Below are 27933 nucleotides of genomic sequence, written 5' to 3'. Positions count from 1 at the left end.
GAACTCATGGTGAAATCCCTGAGCGATTTCCTTACTCACCAGCAACTGAGATAGATACAGGCGTCCTTCCTTTGTAGTGACTGGGTGTATTGATACACCATCCAAAGTGTAATTAATAACTTCACCATGCTCAAAGGGATATTCAATGTCTGCTTTAAAAATAAAAACCATTTTTAAACCATCTACCAATAGGTGTCCTTTGCGAGGCATTGGAAGAACCTCACTGGTCTTTATGGTCGAATCTGTGTTTGAAATGTACTGTATGTGTTGGGCACAGAGACGAGGTAGTCATTAAAACTAATGTTAAACACTATTAATTATACGTACTGAGTTCATGCAACTTATGTGACTTGTTAAGCAGATTTTTACTCCTAAACTTATTGATTACCATAACAAATAGGAGTTGAATACAGCTCTTTTTCTTTCAGCTTTTCATTTTTAATTAATTAGTCGAAATTTCAGAAACAAATTCCACTTCGACATTACGGGGTATTGTGTGTAAAGCCAGTGAAAAAAAGGGGCCATGGGATGGGACTACTTTCTGAAGGCACTGTAGTAACACCCACCCGTAGAGAAAAGAGGAGACGAAAATGGCTTCATTGTCGTTCGTCTGCCGAGCAGTGTTGTTGACAGGAAGATAGGTGCTATAAATGAGTGTAATAGAAAATCCGGCGAACCATATATCACGTCGACAGACAGCCGCATGTAAATGTGTTTACGGCGTCTTGCTGACAGCGGCGCCAGACCGAATTTACTGACATGTCCCTTTCCACCCCCCGACTGTGATTTGAGCTAGGGGGGGGGGGGATGAGGGGTAAAAAAAAAGGATGGGAGAGGAGCTAGGGTAAAGTAAGAGATGGGAGGACAGCTAGGGGAGGGGGAGGAGGGTTAGTAAGGGATGGGAGGGGAGCTAGGAGGAGGGGTAGAAGGGAGGGAGCTAGAAGGAGGGGTAGAAGGGAGGGAGCTAGGAGGAGGGGTAGAAGGGAGGGGAGCTAGGAGGAGGGGGTAGAAGGGAGGGAGCTAGGAGGAGGGGTAGAAGGGATGGGAGCTAGAAGGAGGGGTAGAAGGGAGGGAGGGGAGCTAGGAGGAGGGGTAGAAGGGAGGGGAGCTAGAAGGAGGGGTAGAAGGGAGGGGAGCTAGGAGGAGGGGTAGAAGGGAGGGGAGCTAGGAGGAGGGGTAGAAGGGAGGGAGCTAGGAGGAGGGGTAGAAGGGAGGGGAGCTAGGAGGAGGGGTAGTAGGGAGGGGAGCTAGGAGGAGGGGTAGAAGGGAGGGGTAGAAGGGGGGAGCTAGGAGGAGGGGTAGAAGGGAGGGGTAGAAGGGATGGGAGGGGAGCTAGGAGGGGTAGAAGGGATGGGAGGGGTTGACAATGGATAAAACATCTGTGACCCTTATCGTCCTCCATTATCACTGAATCTTAAATATGGCTATGAGGAGAGACAGAGACACAGAGTGAACGAGAGAGAGAACCACATGCCTCACCCATATGGGTGCAGTGATCTAGAGACAAGCTTAATGTTAGTAGCCTAGCTGCATTTATAAACTTCAACGTGGGTAAACTATGTACTGTATTTCTAGTCCACTCTACATGACCCTGATGATTAATCAAAATGCTTCAGAACCACAGATACAGTAGATGCACATTCTAATAAAACATTTGTCCCATGAAGATAGTGCCTTCAGAATCTATTGATACCCCCTTCAGAAAGTATTGATACCCCCTTCATAAAGTATTGATACCCCCTTCAGAAAGTATTGATACCCCCTTCAGAAAGTATTGATACCCCCTTCAGAAAGTATTGATACCCCCTTCAGAAAGTATTGATACCCCCTTAACTAATTTAGCATTTTGTTGCGTTACAGCCTGAATACAACATTAAAAGATTATTTCATCACCCATCTACACACAGTACCTCATAATGAGAAAGTGAAAACATGTTTTTAGAAATGTTTGCAAATGTATTGAAAATTAAATACAGAATTATATAATTTACATAAGTATTCACACCCCTGTACATTAACCTGTATTTACCCCCCCCAAAAAAAATGAAATGCTAATTAGCTGCCAAAGTGGCTATCATAAAGAACTACAAATACCATGATGATCTGGACGAGACTGCCGAATCGAGGCAAAGGTAAGAATCTCTGGCTTAACTACAGCAGCTAACGTTACCTAAATGTAGTAATGAATACATCCTTAAAAAAATGGACAAGTCTGAACTGTCTTGCGCAAGTTTTAAATTTACACAATATCTGTTAGCAAAGGTCAGTCAGCAAGAGATGACATGTAGGAGGTTGCAGGGATTTGTAGATTTGCATGATGTCTACTTTGACAATTAGCAAATTTTATAATCTGAGAGGAAATAGAGCCAAATACATTGATAAAAGTCACCTTGTCCGAGAGATTTACACGGTTATCAAAACATCACTCCAGCGTAAAGCCGACACGAAACACAGCCCTTATTTTTAGTTTTTCTAAAATCCCCTATGGAAAAAAAATGAATGGTGGAAAAACTGTTTAGAACCATTTCCTTGTTTAACAACTAGGTATTTATGGGTATTATGACACGCCCACAGTGGGGCTCTATACTTTCTAGAGAAGCATCTTTTGACAGCGATTACAGCTGTGAGTCTTTCTGGTTAAGTCTAAGAGCTTTTCCACACCTAGATTGTGCAACATTTTCCCATTATTATTTTCAAAAATGTTCCAGCGCTGTCATAATTGGTTGATGATCATTGCTAGACAACCATTATGTCTTGCCGTAGAGTTAAGTCAAAACAGTAACTCGGCCACTCAGGAACGTTCACTGCCTTCTTGATACGCAACTCGTGTCGATTTGGCCTCATTGTACTGCTGAACGGTGAATTCATATCCCAGTGTCCGGTGGAAAGCAGACAACCAGGTTTTCCTCTAGGGTTTTGCCTGTTCTTAGAGCCATTCAGTTTCTTTCTTCATCCTGAAAAACTTCCCGGTCCTTAACGATTACAGGCATACCTGTAACATGACGCAGCCACCAATATGCTTAAAAATGGAGCGATACTCAGTAATGTGTTGTATTGGATTTTACTTCAGTGCCTTGTTGCGAACAGGATAAAAAAATATTTATATTCTGTTAAGGTTTCCTTTTCACGCTGTCAATTAGGTTAGTATTGTGGAGTAACTACAACATTGATTAACCCTCACTTTTCTCCCATCACAGCCATTAAACTCTGATTTAAAGTCACCATTGGCCTCATGGTGAAATCCCAGAGCGGTGTCCTTCCTCTCTGGCAACTGAGTTAGGATGGACGGCTGTATCTTTGTAGTGACTGCGTGTGTTGATACACCATCCGAAGTGTAAATAGTAACATCATCATGCTCAAAGGGATATTCAATATCACCTTTATTATTTTATTTTACCCATCTCCCCCATAGGTTCCCTTTTTTGTGACTCGACTGAGGGACCTTACAGCTAGATACTTGTGTGGGGTAGAGAGATGAGGTAGTCATTCAAAAATAAATGTTAAAAAATATTGCACAGAGTCCATGCAATTTGTGACTTAAGTACATTTTTACTCCTGAACTTATTTAAAGCCCTAACAAAAAGGGGTTGAATACTTAATGACAAGACATTTCAGCTTTTTATTTTAAATTAATTTACAAAAAATGTCTAAAAACATTTCAACTTTGACATTGGGTTTTGGGGTGTAATTACTATTATTTTTAATTATTCAGGCTGTGTCACAACAAAATGTGGGAAAAAGTCAAGGTGCACGAATTGTTTCTGGAAGGCACATGTAGTAGAAAATAAATAAGATGATGAATGCAGTTTAGCCCAATGGTCTTGGCTAGTTTTAAACCATGGCTTTCAATCCAAATGCAATGTCATATTTTGGCCCTTGCTGCGTGCGCTTAAAGAAGGGTCACAGAAAGTAAATTGGCGAGCTCTTACATTTTTAAAACCCATTCTAGCCCTTACACTTACTCATCATTCACTTGTGGCTAGCAACACCATCTGAATGTCTACTCCCTGAAAGAAAACTATATTTTTTTTTAAAGTCTTTAGAGTACAGGTAGAGAAATCACTCACAATATATTACCATACGTCAAAAGGATATCACCTTAAAACTAACCCTGTGAGCTGCTGTTTAGCCTCTGTAGTGGTATTCGCAAAATCCTGTCACCGTGTAAATCAAGACATAGCTATCCTGTAGTACCTCAATCACGTTGAATTCCGCCAGTAAGGAGAGTCTACAGCTGGGAACAACGGTCACAAGCGCGCATTGGAATAAGGGTACACACGGAGTCAGTCAAAGACCTCAGATATGATCACTTCTGTTGCCACAAGCAGACTTCAAATGGACCAGTGTGTTTGAGGATGCTTTAAAAAGGCCCTAAAAGCACACAGATTAGATCCCGTATCCTTTGCCAGCCATGCAGAAACACTAAGATGACTTCATGATTGAGCACAAGGTAAATATTGTCTTCATTAAACTAAAGTGGTTTGGCTCTTTTAAACCCTTTTGCTTAAGGGGCGATCTGGGTTTCAGAACACAAAAGAATTCACCCCAACTTGTTTTATTGAACAGCTGAAGGAGGTTCTATTCTTCAAAGAATCAATGACTATATTTAAACAAGTCGCCCCCCCCCCCAAAAAAAATGTTTAAATAAAAAGAACTGTTTACGACAGCTGTTGTATCCCTGCATCCGTCCAATGCCACTTAAATGACAGGCGGGCAGCGGGGAAGCGCACTTCAAAGCAGGTCATTTCATTGCAGAAGCGGTTGGCCCTCAAGTGGAGCGTGAGGTACAGAAAATCAATGCTCTATATCAAGCTTTCCTACAGCCCTTTTTTTTGTTGCCTGGCTCGGTGACAGCAGCAGTGCATTCTGGTGCCTGAACTATACTTCAATTAACCGTTGGGGGGCAGCTCGTAAAAACAGTTGGGAGTTTTCTAGGACTACGTTCCAAATGGAACCTCACTCCATGTATAGTCCACTACTTTTGACCATGACCCATAGGGTGCCGTCTCAGGATGGTAAGTTGGTGGTTGAAGATATCCCTCTAGTCGTGTGGGGGCTGTCCTTTGCACAGTGGGTGGGGTTATATCCTGCCCGTTTGGCCCTGTCCGGGGGTATCATCAGATGGGGCCACAGTGTCTCCTGACCCCTCCGGTCTCAGCCTCCAGTATTTATGCTGCAGTAGTTTGTGTCGGGGGGCTAGAGTCAGTCTGTTATATCTGGTGTACTTCTCCTGTCTTATCCGGTGTCCTGTGTGAATTTAAGTATGCTCTCTCTAATTCTCTTTCGGAGGACCTGAGCCCTAAGACCATGCCTCAGGACTACCTGGCATGATGACTCCTTGCTGTCTCCAGTCCACCTGGCCATGCAGCTGCTCCAGTTTCAACTGTCCTGCCACCGGACGTACTACCTGTCCCAGACCTGCTGTTTTCAACTCTCTAGAGACAGCAGGAGCGGTAGAGATACTCTTAATGATCGGCTATGAAAAGCCAACTGACATTTACTCCTGAGGTGCTGACTTGTTGCACCCTCCACAACTACTGTGATTATTATTATTTGACCATGCTGGGCATTTATGAACATTTGAACATCTTGGCCATGTTCTGTAATAATCTCGACTCGGCACAGACAGTAGAGGTTTCTTCCTAGGTTCCGGCCTTAGGAGGTTTTTCTTAGCCACCGTGCTTCTACACCTGCATTGCTTTCTGTTTTGGGGTTTTAGGCTGGGTTTCTGTACAGCACTTTGAGATATCAGCTGATGTAAAGAAGGGCTATAAAAATAAATTTGGGATGTTCACAGACATCCAAGTTGAAGTCAAAGCAGCCCTCCAATCAAAGCAGAGCAATGATTGGCATTCTCTAATGTCCACCAGTCACGCTGCTTCTTTGGATAAAATCTTTGCCAGACAAAATCAAGTGTTCACAAGATAAAACATTCCACTATGGGAGATTACATTTCTAAAAATTGTTGCAAATGTCCATCATGCACCTCCTCCAGTCAGAGTGGAACTTAGCGGTTTTAAGTGATTACCTCACCACAATGACCACCAGTGAAAAAGACCCGTCATAAGAGCGGAGCCTCGATAGGTGAATGACCGGAGAAACTTAAAGCTACAGTCTGCCATTTGAAAAGCAACAAAATAAAAACTGTGTTCCCCACTTGTTTTGGTATACAGCTGGGTATTAAGAGGGTAGTGGAAATGTGAACCCGCTCAAATTCAGACAGCGCTCTAGATGCGAGGATTGACAACTCATCACATCTGAGAGATCGTTTTAACCCTATTTTGAAACTATACCGTTTACATTTTTTTTTTTGGGGGGGGGGCGTTGTGTTCTGCTCATGATTCATGTATTCGGTTTTTTCATCAAGAATCAAACAATATCAAGGACAGACATGACCAACGGACAGCTTTCCAAACCTTTCCAAAAGACTGTCGCTCTAAACACAGCACATGGGAGTGATCACCATTAAGTTTTTTAAAGTGTCACAGGACCTACAGTTGTCCGGCGCTATAGGGGGGACCTACAGTAAACTGCTGATACGAGGGGGGGGCCTACAGTAACCTGCTGATACGGGGGGGCCTACAGTAACCTGCTGATAGGGGGGGCCTACAGTAACCTGCTACGGGGGGGGCCTACAGTAACCTGCTGATAGGGGGGCCTACAGTAACCCCCTGATACAGGGGGGAGGGACCTACAGTAACCTGCTAATACAGGGGGGAGGACCTACAGTGACATGGTAATTTCTCAAGTTGCCTGAACACACACTTCCATATGAGTTGTGGTCCGACACCTGCAACCTTGTGATATGGTTCACACTCAGGGCCAGGGACACTAAGAGTAGGAAGGACACGAAGACAGTCATCTTTAGAACTGTACCTACCAACAAAAAGTAGTGAAACAAAACATCTATATTATTAGCAACAACAAAAATACCTCAAACTAATGACCTCCAAGAAGGTTCAGTGCATTTAGCTGTGGCCAGGGATCGTTGAGTCGAACTATCAACCTTGTATCTACCACGGCGGTCTTCCTACCTGCTCTGCCATGTCTACTGTCTGGTGGCCAGGCACCAGCGGTTCCCTTTGGGGTAAAAAGCATTATAAAACAGAGTAATAAAGGGATGGAGATCAATCACAACCAACAATAAAGTCAAATCCACATGGACATGCTTTGCAACGCATGGATTGAGTCGAGATGGTATTTTCCACTCAATACACACTAAAGTAATTAGTAGTCGGCCATTTTAGCTACACCTGCTACTGATAGGGGTACAAAATTGAGCACACAACCATGCAATCTCCATAGACAAACATTGGTAGTAGAATGGCCTTACTGGGTAGAGCTCAGTGACATTCCAATGTGGCAACGTCATAGGAACGCCATCTTTCCAACAAGTCCCGTTTGTCAAATTCCTGCCCTGGTCAACAGTTAAGTACTGTTATTGCGGAAAATTGGCAACATCGGCGCAACGGCTCATCCGTGAAGAATTAGGCCACACGAGCTCACAGAACGGGGACAACCCGAAGTGCTGAAGCGTGTAATTTTTTTTGGGGGGTCCAACTCACTGTAGGAGTTCCGAACTGCCTTGAAGCAACAACATTACATTACATTTAAGTCATTTAGCAGACGCTCTTATCCAGAGCGACTTAACAACCCGAAACCAGAACTGTTCGTCGGGAGCTTCAATGAAATGAGTTTCCGTAGCCAAGCAGTAGTCAGCCATTTCAGCTACACCTGCTACCGATAGGGATTTCCACTCAATGACGAAGTGAGGTCCATACAGAAATGGTTTGTCGAGATCGGTGTGGAATAACTTTACTGCCCTGCACAGAGCCCTGACTTCAACCCCCTTTGAACACCTTCGTGGAGGAATTTGAATGCTGATTTTTAGCCAGTCGTAAATCGCCCCAACATCAATCCCCGACGTCACTAACGCTCTTGTTGCTGTCCACAACAGCAATGTTCAAGCACCTAGTGGAAAACCTTCCCAGAGGAGTAGAGGATGTTATAGCTGCCATGGGGGAGGGACCAACGCCATATTAATGCCCGTGGTTTTGGAAGGAGACCTTTTTTGACGAGCAGTTGTCAACACACTGTTGGTGGTGTAGTGTAATATGAGACGTGTGTGTGTGTGGGGGGGGGGTTGTGCTGAACACAGGGTCCTTCCACAGGGCTGCATTTCCCTTCAATGTATTTATTGATGTACTGAACATGAAAAAAAAATGTACAAAGTATTCCAAACAAAGAAAATAACATGTACATCCTCTTAAATACTCAAGATATATTCTATCCCCCCCCCAAAAAAACGCTGTGGAACCAAGTAATACTGTACAACTTCAAATAAATAGTAATTCTCACATTTAGAATTTAAATAAAGTGGGGGGGGGGGGCTCATTTTGCCATGCCTAGATCGCCAGAGAGCCCCCGCGGGTCTGTTAAGTTATCCTCAATCAAGACCCGTGAGAGGCCGGGCAAGAACAAAATGGGCGGGGGCCCCCCCTCCCCCACAGCAGCAATGTCACAGCTAATCTATAATCAAAACTGAACTTTTACAAGTAACCAAAAAATAAATAAAAAGAACCAAAAAGAAGTCTAAGAAAAGCAGTTGGTAAATATATAAATGTATATATATAAATAATGCACAGCACACTGCTCGATAAGGAGACGCATGACTAGTAATGAGCTCAAGACAAAGCAGGATGCAGGTGCAGTACTCAGTGCATCTAAGGGCTTGATCAGCCTCTGTTTCGAGAGAAGCAAGATGTTGTTCGGCAATCTGTTGCAACCCTTTCTGATTTGGTCACGGAACCGCTTCAAGTGAATAGAGCAATATATACACACACACACACCTTTTACGATTTTTAAAGACATGTTATTATGCATTACGTATATATGAATGAAAGAAAGTAAATCAGAAAGCTAAAAAAAACGGGTTTATATCCTTCTTTACCACATAAATATATATCTATAATGTTTATATATATATATATATATAAATAAAACAAACCAACTTAAATGTCTATAGTTTTCTTAATAACAGAAGCAAGACCATCTAAAGACCAAATCACCAACAAATCTGACACTAATGCTAGTCCATAGGACAACAAATCAAGTATTTTAACTGAATGTGAACTTTCAAAGTCGAACTGAAATCAAAGTAAGGCAATATCTCCCCTGGAAAAAAAAAGAAAAAAAATCAATAAATCACACTGTAGTTAATCAAATAAAAAAAGCACTTTGCCATAAAGTCCCCCCCAAAAAAGGAGCAAATATGCTAGCTAAATAGTCAACATAAAAAAGGACTTATTTACACTAAAGTCCAGGAGTAATCTTCCCCATCGTTCATTCAAACTAGTTTACTTAATCAGCTGCCTTCATCAGCATGTCCTCTCCCTCCTTTCATACAAAGTAAGGTAAAACCTTTGTTTAATATAAAGACAAGATGGAGTAAATTATATAGTAAGTACACCACAAACCACCATGAGCTCTGTCTGAAGGGAATTCTTTAGGAAGAACTGATTTTTTTTTATCCCTCACCCCCCTTTACCTTTGAAGATATTTCCAGTATAATTTTGCATGCACTTTTGCAAATAAACCTTCGTATATTTTTTCTGTCTGAATTTCCAAATCAAAAAGTGAAATGGGAGTTGCTCGTCATAATAGCCAGGATGATAGGACAACCCACAGATGATTATACAAATGAAACCATCACTGCCATTGATTCTAGAATCTAAAGATAATACAAAGATCTCAAAAAGGTATCTTTTTACATCAGAAATCTCTCCAGAAATGTCAACCACTGCAAACTTCCTGGTAAGGTGTCATATGAAGATATTTCTCAAAGTATCCAAGTCAAAATATTTTTTTTCCAGGTCCAGTAAAAAGTTTCTCCAAATTTGTCTTTTTATAAAAATAGATGCTTTTTAAACCCACATCAAAGAGGTTCTTAGCTCTTTGGCAAGGTACTGCTTTAAGACATTTTTTTGTGTGTTTTTCTCCATTAACTTTACAATAAGCAATATTATGCAGCCAACCAATAACTAACTAACTCATATTACAATAAACATATTAACTTTTTTTAATATATTTTTTTTAAACAGAATAATCAAAAATAAATACTTTGTTAACCACTTAAGACGCAAAAAGCACCAAGGCAAATAAAGACACAGAAAAAAAATACAAAAAATAAAAATATCACTACACAAAGCCTTTACAAAACTTCCTGTTTTTTTTTTTACAGCAAGATATGCAACAAAACAAAAACAAAAAAACAACCCTTTAGTAAACATTTTAAAAGGTCCAGCTTTAAAGACAGGCGTGAAAACCTGCAGTATTTTTTTCTGGTTTCTTACCACAAAGTATTTTAAGACGTTTTAAAGCCTAGCAATGAAGGAAAAGAAAGAAACACACTTTCGGACGCTAAGTATAGTTTCCCTTCGTAACACTGATTTACAAAGATGTTTTTACTAATGTAGAAAGTTTTACGGTCGGGTAGGTTTCCATTTTAGGTTTTTCCATTTTCTGTAGAGTTTTCTATAAACAATCCTATTTGGAGATTAGGCTTTGTGCGTTTTGTTGGTTTTGAACGAGACTTGCAGAACTCTGTCCCCGAGGCGGTATCCATTCAAGCTGGCGATGGCCATGGCTGCCTCGTCGTAGTTAGTCATGGTGACAAATCCGAACCCTTTGCACTTGTTTGTGTTGAAGTCCCGGATGACCTTGACGTTTGTGACGGCTCCAAACGGCCCAAACATCTGCCACAGAATGCTTTCGTCTGCATCCGGAGCCAGGTTATAGACGAAGATGCACCAGCCGGTGCCCGCGTGCCCTGGGATGTTGATGCCAGCCAGGCTGGTCACCCCATCGATGGCCATAGGGGAGAACCGGCTGTAAAAAAAAAAAACAAAAAACAAAGACAAGCACGGGTCAGTACAAAACCCAGACAAGCATCATTGAAGGTGGTGACAGTAATATTTGTCATGAAATACAGTACTGCATTTCAGTGACTTTTCATTGAACTCATTAAATAGCTTTCAGGTTTATATAACTGCACAAAAAACTAATATGTTCACTCGACACAAATCACTTTTAACCAAACCACATTTAAGGTTGAGCCAAAACATACCTCATTTAGGGATGACCATTTGTCAATTTCGCTGCCGACAAAACTGACCCTCATTAAAACCAGTCAACAGTAAAATGAAGTGACCAACAGAAAATACTAAATCAGAGACCTGTATATAAATGACACGATGCTTAATGTTTCCCGACCCAAGGAGGAAGGCAGGTGACAAGCTTAGGCCCCAAATAAGCCTATAGAAACGCAAATGAGCTTATTTCTGGACAGATTTAGGTGAGCATGAAAACCTCTCGCTTCGCCCTCTCTGATACTATGCGTGTAGACAAACATCTTAATAGAAACCAGCAACAATAGCAAGCCTATCGGTCTTAGTTAAAAGGCTATATTGCCTAGTATTAAGCATGTCAAAACGCAACGTAGAGGAAGACCACGTTCTAAAAACAACACAACACGAGTAATTTCACGTCGCATGAAAATCGCAGTTAGAAATATTAGAGGAATCTAATACCAACGACTACGATGGGTTGCTAAGACGACCAGGATTGTGCCTTTGGCTTCTGGACAATGAAAGAACGTTGATCTGAAAACCAATAGAACAGGAGAGAAATGCCGGTTAAAACGGCATAGTAAAATAATAATAATTGCCTCCACGTTTCTGTTGGATGGACTTTCACTAGGCTACTTATTTCAAGTAAAACGGTGAGGTTTCAAAACAATTACACTGCCTCAAGCTCCCAGTGCAAAGCGGTCAAGCAGTGGGTGATGCGCTGAGAGTCAACGGTAGGCAGGCTATGGTTGCAACCCTATTCAGTCGAATGGGAGGCGTGGTTTAATTACAAGTTGAGACTGAAAAATAATAACTCCTTTAAAAATATAAAAAAATCAAAGTTAACACTCGATTGCATCTAGAAATGGTTATTTGTTGTGCAATGACTGGGCTGACCAATGACTGGGCTGACCAATGACTGGGCTGACCAATGACTGGGCATACAAAAGCAGACTTCACTACAGTAGCCTACAGACCTTTTGAAGATCTACTCTGGTGCGGTCTGACAGTTGGTAGACTATTCCTCTACTGTAACTAGTCTCTGTATGCGGTCTGACAGTTGGTAGACTATTCCTCTACTATAACTAGTCTGTGACATTTGGTAGACTATTCCTCTACTATAACTAGTCTGTGACAGTTGGTAGACTATTCCTCTACTGTAACTAGTCTCTGTATGCGGTCTGACAGTTGGTAGACTATTCCTCTACTATAACTAGTCAGTGACATTTGGTAGACTATTCCTCTACTATAACTAGTCTGTGACAGTTGGTAGACTATTCCTCTACTATAACTAGTCTGACAGTTGGTAGACTATTCCTCTACTATAACTAGTCTGACAGTTGGTAGACTATTCCTCTACTATAACTAGTCTGACAGTTGGTAGACTATTCCTCTACTATAACTAGTCTGACAGTTGGTAGACTATTCCTCTACTATAACTAGTCTGACAGTTGGTAGACTATTCCTCTACTATAACTAGTCTGACAGTTGGTAGACTATTCCTCTACTATAACTAGTCTCTGTATGCGGTCTGACAGTTGGTAAACTATTCCTCTACTATAACTAGTCTGTCTGACAGTTGGTAGACTATTCCTCTACTATAACTAGTCTGTCTGACAGTTGGTAGACTATTCCTCTACTATAACTAGTGTGACAGTTGGTAGACTATTCCTCTACTGTAACTAGTCTGACAGTTGGTAGACTATTCCTCTACTATAACTAGTCTGTCTGACAGTTGGTAGACTATTCCTCTACTATAACTAGTCTCTGTCTGACAGTTGGTAGACTATTCCTCTCAACTCAAAGAAACATCCCCTTTTCAGGACCCTGTCTTTCAAAGATAATTAGTAAAAATCCAAATAACTTCACATAACTTCATTGTAAAGGGTTTAAACACTGTTTCCCATGCTTGTTCAATGAACCATAAACCATTAATGAACATGCACCTGTGGAACGGTCGTTAAGACACTAACAGTTTACAGAGGGTAGGCAATTAAGCTCACAGTTATGAACACTTAGGACACTAGAGGCCTTCCTACTGACTCTGAAAATCACCAACCAGAAAGGTTCCCTGCTCATCTGCGTGAACATGCCTTAGGCATGCTGCAAGAAGGCATGAGGACTGCAGATGTGGCCAGGGCAATAAATTGCCATGTCCGTACTGTGAGACACCCAAGATAGCACTACAGGGAGAGAGGACAGACAGCTGATCGTCCTCGCAGTGGCAGGCCACGTGTAACACCTGCACAGGATAGGTACATCACACCTGCGGGACAGATACAGGATGGCAACAACAACTGTCCAAGTTACACCAGGAACACACAATCCCTCCATCAGTGCTCAGCATGTCCGTGATAGGCTGAGAGAGGCTGTACTGAGGGCTTAGAGGCCGGTTGTAAGGTAGGTCTTCACCAGACTTCACCGGCAACGTCGTCTAGGGGCACAAAACCACAGTTGCTGGACCAGACAGGATTGGCAAAGGGTGCTCTTCTCTGACGAGTCGTGGTTTTGTTTCACCAGGGGTGATGGTCAGATTTGCGTTCATCGTCAAAGGAATGAGCGTTACACCGTGGCCTGTACTCTGAAGCAGGATCGATTTGGAAGTGGAGGGTCCGTCATGGTGTGTCACAGCATCATCGGACTGAGCTTGTCGTCATTGCAGGCAATCAACGCTGTGCGTTACAGGGAAGACATCCTCCTCCCTCATGTGGTACCCTTCCTGCAGGCTCATCCTGACATGACCCACCAGCATGACAATGCCACCAGCCATGCTGCTCGTTCTGTGTGTGATTTCCTGAAAGACAGGAATGTCAGTGTTCTGCCATGGCCAGCGAGGAGCCCGGATCTCAATCCCATTGAGCACATCTGGGACGTGTTGGATCGGAGGGTGAGGGCTAGGGCCATTCCCCCCAGAAATATCAGCAAACTTGCAGGTGCCTTGGTAGAAGAGTGTGGTAACATCTCACAGCAAGAACTGGCAAATCTGGTGCAGTCCATGAGGAGATGCACTGCAGTACTTAATGCAGCTGGTGGCCACACCAGATACGGACTGTTACTTTTGATTTTGACCCCCACATTGTTCAGGGACACGTTATTCCATTTCTGTTACTCACATGTCTGTGGAACTTTTTGAGTATCTTATGTTCATACAAATATTTACGTTAAGTTTGCTGAAAATTAACAGTTGACAGTGAGAGGATATTTATTTTTTTGCTGAGTTTATAACTAGGCTCTGACAGGTAATAATCCTCTCAAATTAGGCTCTGTATGCTGTGCGCGTGATAGATAAAAATGCATGACGATTAGCAAAAATACAGACGTCAATTTAACTTGCCTAAATGATGCATATTAACCCAAAAGCAAATGTATTTTCGGTGACTAACCGATTAAACCACCATAACCCTACTTTCTCATTGCCACTTGACCACCTTAAGGGGGGAGAAGAAAAAAAATGGGATACTTCCTAAAGAGCACAGTGGAAGAATTTCCTGAAAAACCAGGAAGGAAATCCCACCATAAGAAATTAGATTTCAGGTTACAAAGACAATAAATGAAGTCCCCTGAAATCTCAGCTCGTAGGTAATCGTGGTTTTGCAGTTTGAGAGGGAGAGAGAGAGAGAAAAAAAAAAAGCAAAGTGCACAGGAGAGCATGAATTATTTCCGCAGTTGTCAGATGAGATGAGCTGCTTCAGTTGTCCTCTCTGGGAACATGCATCATGACAGGTGTGCTCAGAGCATCACGGAACCAAGACACCAGCCCACGAGCAGTAAGAAATCACAAGTCTACCAGTGAAGGAAAGGAGAGCCTTCAGAAGGGTTGAACTTCAATCAGACTTCAGGAAGAAATGAAGCGGAAACAAAATGCCAGATTGGAGTCAAGTTCCTGAGAGGCGGCAGTCTCGGTTGTTTAAAAACGGGACACGATTGTCAATAATGGATCAAGGTAAGAGAGCGAGAGGTAGAGCGCGCGCACAAGAGAGAAAGGCGGAGTGAGAGCGAGAGAGAAAGGAGGAGTGGGAGAGGCAGAAAGAGTGCCCAGGCTTATAGGATCAGGTAGGCCACTCACTGTCTGACATGTGACCCCTTCACTGGCATCTCTCCTGCCAGCGTGAATCACCCTCAGAACCCAGCAGCGTGTTCGCCCCTGACCGGCTCTCCTTCACACACACACACACACACGCGCTGACCCGCAGTTCCCACGGTGATAGTGGGGCGAGTCGAATCCCGGGAAAAAAATAACTAATAACGAAAAACATCACGTTCTTGTGTAATTTCTATCTATAGGCTACATTGACGTTTTTGTTTTCATTAGTGAAGTCTATCTGGTATTAGTGAGTGAGTCTGAGCTTTAGAGAATAACTGTACATGGGGCCCAGTAACCTACACACCAAATACTTTTGGGAACGAGGAAGAAAAGGTTCATGTCCATCCACTGAGGTAAAACAAAAGGACAACGTTTAATTCAATAAGAGAAAGCCTGTGGAATGGAGAGTTGAAGAGAAGGGAGTGTCAGAACAGTAATGTTTGGGAAGGATTTTAAGGGGTAAAAGAGGATGATGGCAGTGCCTATTTTTATGTGTGATGATTGTGAGGCGCTATACGAATTTAACAATCAAGATGGGGGACTTCAAATAGGCCTACGGCACCTTAAGGGAACTGTAGCCTACTGTTCAGATGGGTTAAAATGGAAACTGATATCTGACTGTAGGTCTATAAACTCTCACAGCCTTAATATTAACTCCTGCAGAATTTAACATTTTACACCAAATGTTGACTCTGGAACAGGAGTGGGAGAAAAAGGTTTACTTTATTCAACATTTTGAATGTTTAGTTCCTAAACATCTGTGTTGACGTGCAACTTTTATCAGCATCATAAAATCTGATTGAAAAATACTAAAACACATAAAATATGTATCCAAGCCAAACTGAAACCTTATCAGAAACATGTTGGGTCATTTTCAAAGCTTTCCATGACCTTACAACCGGTCAAACTGATGTCATTTTGGGCATTTTGCAACATTTATTCTTTATTTTTTTGCATTTTCTCCCCGGTCCCTAAACGTCTTTGTTCCGCAAAAGAAGCAGAGATCACAGAACTTTAGATGTGAACTAGATAGAATGGATGCTTCAATCATTCTGGTGAGCAAGGGTTTATTTAGTCTTGCAGGGCAACATAATGACAAAAGAGAAGCTGCATGTATATCTAAATTATAGACAAGTTGACTAAATGGCTTTCCCCCAGAAAATACTGGAAGTTATACGCAGAAACATATGTAAAATCAGGCCAACAAAATCCTGCATCCCCCTGTCAAAATCCGACTATAGCCTACAGAACATGTTCTATATTAGAGGGTTAGGGGTCGGGTGCAGTCCTCGGATTGTCACATCTAGTCGGGTGGTTGAGGAACAAACAGCTGATCCACACTCCACTAACAACCCCCCCCAAAGCCCTCACACGGGGTTTACACAAAATGCCAGAATATTTGACCAACAACCTCAAAATTCTAGTCAGTATGGGGTTCAGGGAACAGCTGAAAACAGGTCATGGAAAATGATCTAGGCCTCACTTCAAATGGAAAACACCCAATGTGTCCCAAAGAATTTCCTAATGCAAAACTGCAACTGTAGTAATAGATTAATTACCTCTTGACTCCATATGCCATGTTTAGCAGATTGTCCAACCTGAAATGAAAGGTGAGTTCAGTTGTAGCAAATACTACACAGTCCGCAGAACATTGATGAAGAGCAACACATTCATAAAACAGATACCCAATGAGCATATATTGTTTTCAGAGATCGTCTCTCATAATTGACTGGCTAACGCGAGCTAAGCAATTTAACTCGCTGGGAATCCCCAGGGAAATTACATCCAAATTGCCTTGTTTACATTGTGTGGTATAGATGCACTAATGTTGATGTAAAAATGGACAAGCTCATGCCATTATATGGTTTAACAAGAATAATGAAAATACAAAACCATTGTGCACTACAAAAGTGCAACACATGAAATTTAAAAAATATACAATTTAAAAAGAAAAAGAAAAAAATGAGTCACTAGGGAAGATAAGTATTGTTAAAAAGTCCCAGTGCAGTCAAATGTGATTTTCCTGTGTTTTATATACACAATTCCACACTATGAAGGACAAAATAATACTGTGGAAATTATCACAATGCCATTTTTGTGTTTGAAAAGACCGCCTGGATTCTCTGCCCGTTTTGGTGGGACGGAGTTCTGGCTTTGCATAGTGACCACCAATCACCATGCAGTAAATGAGCTAAATGACCAATAAGAGAGAGAGTTCCAAAACTCGACCAATAACAAATATTCTCTCTTGTCATGCCCACCCAGTCCTGGCTAAAGGCTTTTTATTTTTTTAAACATTTTTTATATCACTTTAATTGAAAACAAAAATGACAGTAAGGTACTTAAATAATTCCCCAGAAGTGGTTTGATATTGAGATTATTTTATTTTTATTTATTTATTTTTTAAGGCTGCATTGTCCCTTTAAATAAATATTCAGCTTTCATGATAGTTAGAATACACTACATTTCTTATACCAAGACTGACACAAATGTGCATTTGGACAGCTCAATAAGAAGTCATTTAGCAGCAATAGGAAGGGTGGCAATACAAAACATAAGCCAATTAGGTTTTTTCCTTGAGGTGGGGGGTTCAAATAGTTAAGTGTTTTAATGACCAGAATACTAAAATCCCTCAGACCCACATTCAACAAGATTAGATATTTGCAACAGGAGGAGTGGAGTACAAAGTAAAAATGTGAATAGCGTAATTATTTTTGATTAACTCTGGGATGTTTTGAAAGTAAGTAAAAACAGAACGTTATAGCATCATGCAGTCTAGAGTATTTCAATGTAAAATGAGACAATTCAAATTAGGTTTTTAAAATGTTTTCCCCCAGAGGAATAAATGGATTTCATGTCATTGTAGGTAGGCTATGACTTGGCTCTAATCATAAACGCAGTAGGAGGGTTTGTTTTTGTTATACTCCTTTACCTGACGCGCTGTGCCTGCGGTGGTAGGTGGGTTTGTTTTTGGTATTCCCCTTTACCTGACGCGCTGTGCCTGCGGTGGTAGGTGGGTTTGTTTTTGGTATTCCCCTTTACCTGACGCGCTGTGCCTGCGGTGGTAGGAGGGTTTGTTTTTGTTATACTCCTTTACCTGACGCGCTGTGCCTGCGGTGGTAGGTGGGTTTGTTTTTGTTATACTCCTTTACCTGACGCGCTGTGCCTGCGGTGGTAGGTGGGTTTGTTTTTGGTATTCCCCTTTACCTGACGCGCTGTGCCTGCGGTGGTAGGTGGGTCTTTTTGGTATTCCCCTTTACCTGACGCGCTGTGCCTGCAGTGGTAGGTGGGTTTGTTTTTGGTATTCCCCTTTACCTGACGCGCTGTGCCTGCGGTGGTAGGTGGGTCTGTTTTTGGTATACCCCTTTTACCTGAAGCGCTGTGCCTGCTGTGCGAGGGGTCCGGGGTACCTTCGATTGGGTGACTGGTACAGCTGGGAGAGCAGAGCCTGGCTCGTCTTCTGGCTGGGGTTGTTGGCGAACTTCACGGTGATGGGCTCTGTGGCGCCCGGTGGCTTCTGGCCATTCAGGCCCTTGATGGCTTCTTCTGCTTCGATTCGCCGGTCAAACCGGATAAAACCCACCCCTCTGGAGACACCTGGGAAACACAATCATCATGTTTAGACAGGTGGCAATATTGTGGCGCTCTTGACTTGGTTAGCTACACGTCATATTAGTAAGTGAGACTAGTCTGAGCCAGAACTGTGGAGAAAGTGAGACATCCTGACGTACAAGTACACCACCTGGACAGGACACGAGTGAAGACGCTAGTTGCCAGGACCGTGAATAAGAAACACTGCTAGTTTATTGCAAGGGCAATGTCAATATACTTGGGGGGGGGGGGGGGGGAAAAAAAAGCTGTATAACAGACATTTGTGGTCGACCTGGGTCATCAAAACATCAAGCCTACAACTGCTATTAGAAAACGTCGTTATTTTTCAAAAATCAGCACAACAAATCCCATAAGGCAACGATATCATTTAGTCAATAAGCTAACTGATTGACCCATCCGCAGACGAAGAAGCATGAATAAGATTCCTTCTCCAAAACCTGCTGTTGGCACACATCCTTACAACAAAAAAATATAAATTGTATTGGCAACAAATTACATTTGGAAGCCTTGTCCCTAACCCTTGACTGAATATTATACATTTCTACAGCAGAGAGGTTCTGTTTATTAGTATTTCATAAGGAGCGTACAGATTCCATTTCCACATGGCAGTTTGGAAACGGAGACGATTATAATATTTATATGATTTCAAGCCATGAAACGGGCAGAGAGCGAGGGGAGGGGCAGAGAGCGAGGGGAGGGGCAGAAGGAAGTTGTAGAGATAGAGGGAAGACGTACATACTATTAAATTACTACACTTCAATCTTTCTACTCTACAATCAATTTCGTATTTTATCCAGCTATGTACATTCATGAAAGGCTGCAGCAGTACCATGGGATGTTGGGACCCAGTGGTTCCTCAGATTCATTCCTGAGGCCTGGCTGGGGAGGGGGGGGGGGGTACTGGGACAAAAACACAAACAGAGAGCGAGTGGTGGCTTCCTACTCACCAGTCACTTGGTCCACCAGAATGCGTGAGGTAATGATTCGTCCGTACTGAGAGAAGAGCTGCTCTAGTTCTTTCTGAGTCATGGTTTTTGGTAAGCCACTGACGTACAAATTTGCATCTCTAATGGAGGCCGAGCTTGGACGAGCGTAGGACACCTAGAGCGGGAGCAATTACAAGAGACTGGCTAAGTGTTCTCTTCAATACACCAACCACAGACTGATGTACTGAAGAGGACACTAACCAATGACAGTTCACAGTGAAGAATACCACTAGTGCCCTTACAGAAAACAGTGACGACAGCCTTGAGAAACTAGCTGCAGTGGAGAAACACGAGAACCCCGTCCCCATGTCTAACGAGTGCAGGGCCAATCAAAAGCATTGAATTCAATGCTAAAGAACTATTTATTCAGAACACTGAATGTTTATTTGAACAGAAGAAAAAAAATCTAAATCTGACACAACTATGGGGAAATTCATATTCACGAGTCTCAATCTCCATGACGGTTTCTGGAATGTTCCAAACCCAAGGGAACAGAACCAGGATGGGAGTGACATCAAGTGTTTTCTGCACTGATGAAAAATTTCCGGTTCCAGGCCTTTTTGATATAAAAAGTATTGTAGGAGAATATTAATGTTAAGTGGGCTTTTTCGTGAGGTTGTTTGTATTAGGGATGGGCACGATTATTCAAATGTCCAAAAAGGGATGTTAGTATTTGATCACTTGATTGAGTTTATTTGTTAGACTCATTTAACAAAAACAAAAACAAAAAAATATATTAAATTGTATTATCCTTGTGACATCGTCTGTCACACACATATTACACCACAATAGTGTATTGAAAGCAGGTGGTTCCCGAGTTCATTAAGCAATTAACATCCCATAATGCTTAGAGTCACTTATTCAAATGCTCTGTGGGGACATTATTTTGACTAATATGGGTATGCCCCCATAGTGACAAAGCACCCCATCCACAGGGCACGAGTAGTCTCTGAATGGTTTCCATGAGCATGAAAACCACGTAAACCACATGACCATCTCAGTCACCAGATCTTAAACCAATTGAACATGTATGGGAGTTCCTGGAGCGACGCCTGAGACAGCGTTTTCCAACTTGGTTGTGTATGTTAGGGGTGAAGCCTCACACAGGGACCCTCTGGTCCAGAATCTGAAGGGGCGTAGGACCTAGGGGGGCAGGGAAGGGGCGTAGGACCTAGGGGGGCCAGGGAAGGGGCGTAGGACCTAGGGGGCCAGGGAAGGGGCGTAGGACCTAGGGGGCCAGGGAAGGGGCGTAGGACCTAGGGGGGCAGGGAAGGGCGTAGGACCTAGGGGGCCAGGGAAGGGGCGTAGGACTAGGGGGCCAGGGAAGGGGGGCCAGGGGGGCCAGGGAAGGGGCGTAGGACCTAGGGGGCCAGGGAAGGGGCGTAGGACCTAGGGGGCCAGGGAAGGGGCTAGGGGGGCCAGGAACCTAGGACCTAGGGGGCCAGGGAAGGGGCGTAGGACCTAGGGGGGGGGCCAGGGAAGGGGCGTAGGACCTAGGGGGCCAGGGAAAGGACCTAGGGGGCCAGGGAAGGGGCGTAGGACCTAGGGGGCCAGGGAAGGGGCGTAGGACCTAGGGGGCCAGGGAAGGGGCGTAGGACCTAGGGGGGCCAGGGAAGGGGCGTAGGACCTAGGGGGGCCAGGGAAGGGGCGTAGGACCTAGGGGGCCAGGGAAGGGGGGCCTAGGGGGAGGGGGCGTAGGACCTAGGGGGCCAGGGAAGGGGCGTAGGACCTAGGGGGCCAGGGAAGGGGCGTAGGACCTAGGGGGCCAGGGAAGGGGCGTAGGACCTAGGGGGCCAGGGAAGGGGCGTAGGACCTAGGGGGCCAGGGAAGGGGCGTAGGACCTAGGGGGCCAGGGAGAATCTGAAGGGGCGTAGGACCTAGGGGGCCAGGGAGAATCTGAAGGGGCGTAGGACCTAGGGGGCCAGGGAGAATCTGAAGGGGGGCGTAGGACCTAGGGGGGCCAGGGAGAATCTGAAGGCGCGTAGGACCTAGGGGGGCCAGGGAGAATCTGAAGGGGCGTAGGACCTAGGGGGGCCAGGGAGAAGCTGAAGGGGCGCCTGAAGAATAGAGTTCCTGACAGTTGCAGAATATGTCAACTTGCATTTCGGCTGTTCTGGTGGCACAAACGCCCAATTTTAAAAAAAAAGACAGCATGTTGGGTGTTTCCTTATTTATGGCGGTTACCCGGTTACCTGGGGGGGCAGCGATGCACTAACTTCAAAATAGCAATTATAGGCTCGCACTCCATCCACGTTCTTCTGTACACAACCTGTAGGTGTGTTTCGCCTGAACACTGGGACCAAAACTAACTGCTCCGGGTTAGCCAGAAGAATGTGTGTGTGTGTGTGTGTGTTAGATTGTGTTTTTGAAAAACACATCCATGTAATAGAAAACACAAGGATACCAGATGGTCCACTAGACATGAAGATCAATAGAAAACACAAGGATACCAGATGGTCCACTAGACATGAAGTCCACTAGAAAACACAAGGGTCCCAGATAGTCCACTAGACATGAAGATCAATAGAAAACACAAGGATACCAGATGGTCCACTAGACATGAAGATCAATAGAAAACAAGGATACCAGATGGTCCACTAGACATGAAGATCAATAGAAAACACAAGGGTCCCAGATAGTCCACTAGAAAACACAAGGATACCAGATGGTCCACTAGACATGAAGATCAATAGAAAACACAAGGATACCAGATGGTCCACTAGACATCAATAGAATACACACCTCAAGTCACCTCATTATCTGAGGATACCAATCCCCTTCTACGCAGGGCACATACACACACAGAGTGAGAGTTTAAGCGTGGGGACAGTGTTGAGCAGTGTGGGTTGCTACCTCGTGGCTGCCCACAGGTCTGTGTGATCTGGACAGTTTACCACGGCCCTACTTCATTAGGTGTCAAACCTGCTAAACGGTCCTCTGCCAAAACCAGCTTCACAATCTGGCCCAATGGATTTGATCAATAAAAGTCACTCACTCCAATTAAACTCCAAATAGGAATCCCCCCCATCCTCACCTTCACACTGCATTTGATGCCAATACAAAGTACCTTCTACTGGCTCATGTTTTTTGCACTTCTGAAAGAGCAGCTGGAGAATTGTGAGATACACCAAAAGTGAGAGAGAGAGCGATATAGAGATGTATGTGGACAACCCTTCCAAATAGTAGATTCTGCTGTTTTCAGCCACACCCCGTTACTGACCGATGTATAGAATCAAGCACAGCCACGCAATCTCCATAGACAAACACTGGCAGTAGAATGGGCCTTACTGAAAAGGACTTGTTGGAAAGGATGCCACCTTTCCAACAAGTCAGTTCGTCAAATTTCTGCCCTGCTAGAGCTGCTGTTATTGTGAAGTAAAAACTACCTCTGGAAGCAACATCAGCACAAGAATGTGCAATGCCAAGCATCGGCTGGAGTGGTGTAAAACTCGCCGCCATTGAACTTTGGATCAGTGGAAACACATTCTCTGGAATGATAATCACGCCTCACCATCTGGCAGTCCGACAGACGAATCTGGGTTTGGCAGAGGCCAGGAGAACGCAACGTGCCCCAATGCATAGTAATAATATAATAATAATAATACCAACTGTAAAGTTAGGTGGAGGAGGAATTATGGTCTGGGGCTGTTTTTCATGGTTCGGGGCCTCTTTATTTACAGTGAAGGGAAATCTTAACGCTACAGCATACAATGACATTCTAGACGATTCTGTGCTTTGTGGCAACAGTTTGGGGAAGGCCCTTTCCTGTTTCAGCATGACAATGCCCCAGTGCACAAAGAGGAAGACCATATAGAAATGGTTTGTCAAGACCTGTGTAGAAGAACTTGACTGGCCTGCAGAGAGCCCTGACCTCAACCCCTTCGAACACCTTTGGGATGAATTGGAACGCCGACTGCGAGCCAGGACTAATCACCACCAACATCAGTGCTCTACCTCACTAATGCTCGTTGCTGAATAGAAGCAAGTCCCCGCAGCAAATGATCCCAACATCTATTGGAAAGCCTTCCCAGCAGAGTAGAGGCTGTTATTGCAGCAAAGGGGGGCAACTCCATATTAATGCCAGTGTGCTAATTTCAGAGTAGGGACAAGTATTCAAAATAATTTCACTATTCAAACAATAAAAATATGAATATCGAGATAGCATCAACTTACAAAAAAGACTTTCTGCGCAGCCTGGGCAACTCGGGAGAGAAGGTGCAGAGGGAGATGAGCAGGGACTGGCATGTGACATGGGGCATAGGAGAGATACAGTAGCCAGAGCCAGGCTAGATCAATACTTGTAGCTGCCATAGGTGGTCTATGAATGGACCTGTAAGAGGCAGTCTTTAGCGCTACGTTAGCTAGCCAGCTAAGCTAACTGGAGGAAGGTTTTGCTTTGCTACACTCCTCATCTACAACAAAAACGCCATTCAGATTAAAACATGCTACCCTGTTGGTTACTTGTTGTAGCCTACTCCCAATTTAGCTAACTTAACTCCGCTCATTTATTTAATTCTATTTTTGCATCTGCGATCTCCCACTTCACGTTGCTACACATGGAACCTCTGACTAACGCGCGCAACTAGCCTAGTGGTTAGAGCATTGGACGAGTAACCGGAAGGTTGCAAGATCGAATCCCAGAGCCGACAAGGTAAAAACAAAATCTGTTGTTCAGAGGGCTGTCATTGAAAATAAGAATCTGTTAACTTACTTACTTAACGTCCCTTTGTACATTTGAATAAATGTGCCCGTTCCTATTTAAGAGGTGTGGGGGGGTTTAGAGACGCAGAACACGTTTTCACAAGCAGCCATTTTCTCCCTCTCTTGGATCAGTGTATGTACCGTGGAAAATCACATACAATAAAAATCAGCCCCAGCATTCACAGGTCCTGACGCACTGCATGAAGCAAATGAGTTTCTCCAGCACGTCAATACCGGCTCTGCCACACGAATACCAATAAGCGAGCCACCTCCCTGTACCGGCATCATACACAGGCGCTCGGGCACACTAAAGCAGCACATGCAACCATAGAAACAGCTCTGCTCTACATATTACAGGCTCACTCTCCTTGCTTCACAATGACTACTTAATACCAAACAGGAAGTTAGAACATTTGGACAGCACACAATTACCGTGCAATGGTCCTTTTTATGCAACTGGATACTAAGCATATGGAAATGGCTTAGAATAACAGAATAGAGTAACATAATAGAACATTAGAATATAACAGATTAACATAATAGAACATTAGGATAACAGAATAGAACAATAAGAATAAAGTTACCAGGTTAAAATTCCATCATAGCGGACAATTGGATGAAGAATCCCATGTGATACTTGAGGGATCGGTGGGTGTTTGCTTACCTTAATGGTTTTGGTCTGTAGTCTCAGGCCATTTAATGTGTTAATGGCTTTCTCTGCATCTTTCGGGTCCACGTAATTCACAAATCCATAACCTAGGCTCTGCCCTGCAATCAGAAAACAAAACCAATTAGAATTACTAAAGTTAAAACTGTGGGCAGATCAGGCATGTTTTTTATTTAACTAGGCAAGTCAGTTAAGAACAAAATTGTTATTTACAATGACGGCCTCCCAGGGAAAAGTGGGTTAACTGCCTTGTTCAGAATGACAGATTTTGACCTTGTCAGCTAGGGGATTAGATCCAGCAACCTTTCGGTTACTGTGCCAACGCTCTAACCACCAGGCTACCTGCCAACGCTCTAACCACGAGGCTACCTGCCACCCCACCCACACCAATGCATAAAGACTGGAACTGTTGTACATCTATCTACTTTAAAGAGCCTATGATGAACTTGAAGCCTCAAAATGGTTGAGATTAAAGTCACAAAAAAAAAACTCCAGATTCCAGACTTTGAATACCACAGATTTAGGTGTTTGGAAGTGGAAAATGTCACAGTCTGTTGAACAGAGGGAAAAAAAGTCCTGGAGGCCTCCCATTCTCATAACTTTACATACTGCACATCTTTGGCCTCATTTCTCTTCATGTTCTGTTTGAACTGTCTGGTGATTTAGAGTCTCCCATGGCCCAGTGTATTTAGCTTAAGCCGTATGCTGCTCGTGCTAGCTACCTCAGATGTTGGGTAAAATCACGAGACGTCCCTCCCCCTTCTAACTTACAGCCCTGTACGTCCCTCCCCCTTCTAGCGTACGTCCCTCCCCCTTCTAGCGTACGTCCCTCCCCCTTCTAGCGTACGTCCCTCCCCCTTCTAGCGTACGTCCCTCCCCCTTCTAGCGTACGTCCCTCCCCTTCTAGCTACGTCCCTCCCCTTCTAGCGTACGTCCCTCCCCCCTTCTAGCGTACGTCCCTCCCCCTTCTAGCGTACGTCCCTCCCTTCTAGCGTACGTCCCTCCCCTTCTAGCGTACGTCCCTCCCCTTCTAGCTTACAACCCTGTACCCTGGATATCTACAATAGAGGACATCCCATGTCTTTCAATAACAATGGATTCAACCACAGGATATTCTAAAAAAATAAAAAATAAATCAATCCACATGCCAACTGGCAACATTTGAAACCGCTATTAAGGGCTAGGCTCAGAATCTTGGCCCATCTTGACAAAAGGTCGTGAAGTCACCAATTGCCGGAAGATTCCTCTGCTTCGAAGTGAGTCATCTGACACAGACGAGCGCCGAGGTTCAACGTGTTCCCCTCTATCATATATTTCCAAAATCTACAATAGATTTGACACCCACTCCTTATGGGCACACTGTCAATTCAATTTCCTCCACCCACTCCATTTAGTCTGCAATTCTACCGGTGGTCAAGTTCACTAGCAACTTCAAAATATATGAATAAATATAGATATGAATAAATTAAGATATGTAAACCTAATATGAGATTAGATTTAAATATGGGGGGGGGTTCATAATCCCATGGTAGCACCCACAAATGACCCTTTAAACTAAATGCACAAAACGTACACATGTATTGCTTCAATGTGGGATGCAGATTCAACAAAAGGGTGATTTGGTCCTTCTGTAGCTCAGTTGGTAGAATATATAATATAATATTATAATTATAATATATTCAATCCCATTCATTATTAACAATAATATATGCCATTTAGCAGACGCTTTTATCCAAAGCGACTTACAGTCATGTGTGCATACATTCTACGTATGGGTGGTCCCGGGGATTGAACCCACTACCCTGGCGTTACAAGCGCCATGCTCTACCAACTGAGCTACAGAAGAGCATAGAGCATGGCGCTTGTAACGCCAGGGTAGTGGGTTCGATTCCCGGGACCACCCATACGTAGAATGTATGCGCACATGACTGTAAGTCGCTTTGGATAAAAGAGTCTGCTAAATGGCATATATTATTATTATATATATTATTATTATATATTATTTTCTACAGGCCTCTCCTCAGTCTGTCATTTTACATGCTATAAAAAAAAAAAATTCACTCCCATTCTGGCTCAATGTGGACCATCACCGTGAGTCAGTGCTTGCACGGGTTCCTCAACTGCTATAAAGAACAGTTGATAAACTTAAATTCACCTTGCATAAAAATCGGGGAACACTATAGCCAGGAGAAACACAGTGAGCCTTTGAAATGAGCTGGTGAGATGACACTTCCATTTGAGCCTGGAGGGCAAACAAATCCTGACTGGATTCTGCTATGTTGAGAAAAACTATAGTTTCTTATGGATAGTCCCTTTGTTCTGATTAGGCAGATGTTTGAGGAGCCCATACTCTAATTGGTTCCCCAGACATTGCAGGCAATCCAGTCAAAACAGGGAGATTTCACTAGAGGACATATACAGGTTAATCTCTCAGGATGTCTGGTGATTACTCAACATCTTGGAGGTAGCTAGCACGAGACACTTCCTGTTGTTCACACTCGTCTGAAGATTTTTTAAAATAATAATAATTTAAATCCATACCAAACTTGCCAACAGCTAAAAGCTTACCAACACAGGCAATCACACCTAGTCCAAACCATCATAACAGTCAGATTAACAATTCAGACGTATTCCAGACATAATAATCTTGTCTGTCAAAAGTAACGCACCACTCAGGATCGATCCGTTTGTTTAGAAGACGACCAAGAGAATAAAAGAAAAGGGCTTCAATGTAAATATCGTAACTCAAGATCCATC

General features: G+C 43.5%; 1 protein-coding gene across 6 annotated transcripts in view; it reads right to left on the bottom strand.

Annotated features, from left to right (window-relative positions):
• Positions 1 to 8174: 8174 nt before the first annotated feature.
• Positions 8175 to 27933, bottom strand: part of elavl2 (ELAV like neuron-specific RNA binding protein 2) — an 82083-nt gene continuing 62324 nt past the window's right edge. For 5 of the 6 annotated variants that reach the window (XM_046329179.1, XM_046329180.1, XM_046329178.1 and 2 more), the window contains 5 exons: positions 25174 to 25277; positions 19770 to 19923; positions 18582 to 18807; positions 16770 to 16808; positions 8175 to 10887 (listed from right to left, as the gene is read on the bottom strand). In XM_046329179.1, the coding sequence (XP_046185135.1) occupies positions 10557 to 10887; positions 16770 to 16808; positions 18582 to 18807; positions 19770 to 19923; positions 25174 to 25277 (854 nt within the window). In that variant the 3' untranslated portion in view covers positions 8175 to 10556. The remainder of the gene's footprint in view (positions 10888 to 16769; positions 16809 to 18581; positions 18808 to 19769; positions 19924 to 25173; positions 25278 to 27933) is intronic. The other variant, XM_046329181.1, reaches the window with a different exon arrangement.

Source organism: Oncorhynchus gorbuscha, linkage group LG25, assembly GCF_021184085.1.
Source record: "Oncorhynchus gorbuscha isolate QuinsamMale2020 ecotype Even-year linkage group LG25, OgorEven_v1.0, whole genome shotgun sequence".
Taxonomy (NCBI): domain Eukaryota; kingdom Metazoa; phylum Chordata; class Actinopteri; order Salmoniformes; family Salmonidae; genus Oncorhynchus; species Oncorhynchus gorbuscha.
The sequence above is the reverse complement of the archived record's forward strand: the minus strand, read 5'-3'. Positions and strand labels throughout refer to the sequence as shown.